The following is a 4,182-nucleotide window of genomic DNA, read 5'->3' as shown; positions in this document are numbered from 1 at the left end:
AGGAGTCTGGAATTCTGTGAGCTTTCTCCACCTCAGCAACATCAGCCCCTTAACAGCTCTGCCCATATCCATGAACTGGTCTGGGAATTCGCCCAGAGAAGCTGTGGCTGCCCCTGGATCCCTGGAAGTGTCCAAGGCCAGGTTGGACGGGGCTTGGAGCAACCTGGGCTGGTGGAAGGTGTCCCTGCCCATGGCAGGGGTGGCACTGGATGGGCTCTGAGGTCCCTTCCCACCCAGTCCAGCCTGGAATTCTGCAGATGTGTCGTGGTCAGAAAACAAACCCACCCCACCCAAAGCTGAGTTCAGAGTGGGAGGGGGAGCAGAGGCAGGAGCTTCCCTGGCCTGTTCCACCTGGCTTGGAGCCTCGAGTGAAGCAGAACTTCAGCCCTTCTCCCCTTCTCCCTGGGGTTGGTTTGGGTTGCTTACACAGCTACAGACTTTTTTCTCTCAGTTACTCCATATCCCAACACCAGGAATGTTGGAAGCTCTTGGTGTTAGTGCTGAGCCCCACCAGAATTTTCATTCTGGTGTTTCTGCACAGTGTTTGTGTGGTTTGAGCTCAGCACCTTCCCCTCCACCAACCCAGACACACTCAGACTGTTCTGCACTTCGTCCCCACTCTTTTCTTTTTTTTTGCTCGAGGATTGGATCCAACTTTCTCTGTAAATCCTTCTCTCCCACTTACTGGGAGGGATGACACTTTTAAGCCCAGTTTGGAATTCTGCTCCTAGGCTTGAAAGAGCTGTCTGACAAAATCTACTTGAGATTTTCCCTGTGACATTATGAGGTCACTAAATCTTAACTCTGAGATAAAACTTGGGAGGAACTGTGTCCCTAAATTGAATTATGGTGGCAGATAGTTCAGATTAGTAGGTTTATCATCCTAAAATAAGCCAAGAGGAAAAGCACTGTCGTTCAGTCAGACATTTTAGTCTGTTTTTCTTATATATAGAAGGGACTTCTGTCAGAAATTCCCTGCAGGATCATTGCTATTGTTTTCCCTCAGTGTAGCCCACAGGAATTAGCAGGGAAATGGGGATTACTAAAAATGAACACCAGCAGCAGCTGATGTCTTCAGAAGCTTAGAGATGGATCAGGGGTTGTCACCACCAGTTCCACAGCGAGTCCAGGAGCTCAGTAAGCTCCTTTAATGCCCTGGGCATAAATTGTAACATCCTGGGCCAGGACTACAAGGTGGTGCTGACACTTCCCTCTTGTTCCTTCTTGCAGAGCTGGAATAAATTGGGATTTCTTGGACTTTGATCCAAGAAAATATGAGGAATAGCAGTGCATTACCCAGACACCTTCATGGTGTTCCCCATCAAAGGGCTCGTTGTCATCCCCTGATCTCAGAGACCAACTCTCCTTATGGGGACATTGCAAATAAGTGTTTTAGAAAGCAATAACTCACTGAATGAGCCCAGGGCTGGCTCCAAGCCCTGCCCAACCCTGAACTCTTGATGCCTCTCCAGTGTTGAAAAATTATTTTGAAGTCTGTGTTGGACAACTCTGGTATTTGCAGCACCTGCAAAAAGGGATTTAAACCTTCCCTGACGTGCAGCCTGTGCTGGTGCCTCGGGACAGACCCCCCTGGCAGCACCTCAGGGCTCCTGTGCTGAGGAGCAATTCCAGGGCTGGCAGCACTGACACTGAGGATCATCACATACTGACAGCCATCCATGGGATCAAACTGTCTGTGTTGGGGAAAACATCTTCTGGTACTGTGACTTACCAACGGGAACTGTGTGGGACTGGAACTCTGCAGAGCAGGACATCCACATGCTCTTTGTGGAGCTCAAGGGGGGGTTCTCTCTGTGGGTGAACTGGGGGCTTCAGCAGAGCACTGGTAATTTAAACAAGCAACTTAATGTTCTGTCCTGGACTGAGCAGAAAACCCAGTTCTATTTAAATTTACAAGTAAACTTCATTTATAAACTAAAGCCAGTGTCATAAGCTTTGAGCCTTCCAGGAGTTTAGTGCTGTGGCTTTCTTGAAACCACTGTTAGAGACCAGAAAATCTGAGCTAACCCTGGGATAAATACTGAGTGATAATGGATCTTACAGCAGTTCTAAATATTTCACTTCTTGTTTTCTCAGATGCAGCTGAAGAGGAAAAGATGGAAACAGAGGCAGAAGGGCAGCAGGCTGAGAAGGTGAGTGGGTCTGCACTGCTGCTGGAAAGAGACTTCTGGCACTGAAAACCTGAATCCTCGTGTTTTAGAGAGCCTGGGAAGGCAGGTGGGCATCATGTGCTGGTCAGTGTGTCCATAGGGAATAGTCCTCAGCTCCACAGAGTGAATTAATCTCAAACCAAAGCAATGAGATACGAGTGTGTTGATCCCTGGTCCTGAGGAGAAAGGTTGGACTGGGAGGAAATGTAAATGGGGTGATTTTGGAATTGGAGGAATGGGAGATTGGAGGAATGGGAGATTGGAGGAATGGGAGATTTAAGCTGCAGGAGGATGTTGGCCCGTTGTGGTTCATGACCTGCAGTGTGGTCTGAGGAAAGTGTCACTCTGAGCTCTTTGCTCTGGAAAAGTTTTTCTGGCAGATCCTTGACAAATTCCCTTCCCATCAAGGCTTTCCAGGAAGTGGTGAGTTTGGGATAGTCAGTGTTTTACCACCATTTGTGTCTGAGGTGCCTCCAGAGCTGCTCAGGGAAACTGCTCCTGGCAGGAGGTCTGGGCAGACCCTTGGACGTGGATGTGTGTTTGTGTTCTGATGCTGGGCATGATCCAGCCTGCCCATAAAGATCAGATATTTAGACATCAGTTATCATTATCAAATTAATTCATTATCACTATCCTTCAGCCTGTTGATAATGCCTGCTAGCACACAGCTATTGAGGCTGATTACTGCAGCCCTGGGGCTCCCTCTCACTGTTTCCAGGTAGTTCTGCTGCTGCCTCTCTGCCAGCCAGCTACACTTGGGGAGATGTAAGTGTGGCAGACTCTCAGGGCTTGGAAAGCTGCATTATTCCCAGCCATTCCATGATTCCACCAGCTTAGTTCAGGATTTCTTGTACCTGCAGAGTAGCTTGGGTTGGCCTGGGTCACCAAACCTGGCAGACTCTGCCCAGTTTGACATTTACTTTTATTCAGATTTGGGTTATGTTTGTCAAACTTGGCTTAAGCAGCAGCCAACCTTCACAGTTTAATCTCTTCATTAATGGTAATGAATTAATTTGAAAACTATAAACGAGGTTAACAGGGAATGTCTTCTCTGTCTGACATTCTCCAACCAATCTTTCATCCCATTTAGGTGGAAAACAAAGCAGAGGCTGAAACTGAGGAAGCAGAGAAAGTTCCAGAAGGAGAAAACGAGAGAAATGCAGAAAAAGAGCCTGAGGGGGAAGTGGCTGCAGAGCCCAAGTCAGGTAACAGTTCCCAGCTGCTCCTCGAGCTGTGCTGGATTTACCAGCCTCCCCCAAGTGCTGGGACAGACCATAAACCCAACTGGAAATATTTCCTCGTGCACATCAGGCTGTTTCATGCTTCAGTGGAACTGAGCCTGGTTTAATTTCACTGCAGACTCGGGCTCTAAATCCTTCCTTGAGCTCACTGTGGAGCTCAGCTGAGCTTTCTGTGCAGGGACTGAGAGAGGGACTTGCAGTAACAAAGTGCCTGGAGGGCACAGAAATTATTTTATTTTTGCCTGTATTCCACAACATTTGATCATTTTGGATGCAAAGAAGTGGAACTGCTGGAATTGTTCAAGGTCAGGTTGGATGGGGCTCGGAGCAACCTGGGACAGTGAAAGGTGTCCCTGCCCATGGCAGGGGATGGAATGGGGTGAGCCTTAAGGTCTTTTCCAACCCAAACCATTCCATGATTCTCTGTTCACTTCTACCCTTAAAAGTTAATATTTTAGCTCAGTTTCTCTGTGAAGTGATGCAGATGATTTTCACAGGCTGAGGAGTAATGTTGTTTTCTACATGAACCCTCATTCTTGTTTATTTTTAACATGTTTCCCTTGTGCCTCATGGAATCCTGGAATGATTTGGGCTGGAAGGGACCTTAAAGCCCATCCAGTGCCCCCCCCTGCCTTGGGCAGGGACACCTTCCACTAGCCCAGGTTGCTCCAGCCTGGCCTGGGACACTCCAGGGGTGGGAATTCATTTATTGTCTTTTCCTGGCACTTAGATTCACTTTTATCACAGGTAGAACAGGGAGCATTTGGATT

At 47.9% G+C, this 4,182-nt stretch overlaps 1 protein-coding gene across 1 annotated transcript in view; it reads left to right on the top strand.

The window, feature by feature from the left end:
• The window catches only part of SMARCC1 (SWI/SNF related, matrix associated, actin dependent regulator of chromatin subfamily c member 1), a 47,799-nt gene that overhangs the window by 38,570 nt on the left and 5,047 nt on the right, over positions 1-4,182 (top strand). Inside the window, 2 exon segments of the mRNA XM_017836827.1 lie at positions 2,098-2,153; positions 3,262-3,376. Of these exon segments, the coding sequence (XP_017692316.1) occupies positions 2,098-2,153; positions 3,262-3,376 (171 nt within the window).

This window comes from Lepidothrix coronata, unplaced genomic scaffold (assembly GCF_001604755.1).
Source record: "Lepidothrix coronata isolate B3197 unplaced genomic scaffold, Lepidothrix_coronata-1.0 Scaffold285, whole genome shotgun sequence".
NCBI lineage: Eukaryota > Metazoa > Chordata > Aves > Passeriformes > Pipridae > Lepidothrix > Lepidothrix coronata.
Note: the sequence above shows the minus strand (reverse complement) of the source record. Positions and strands in the feature narration are given on the sequence as shown.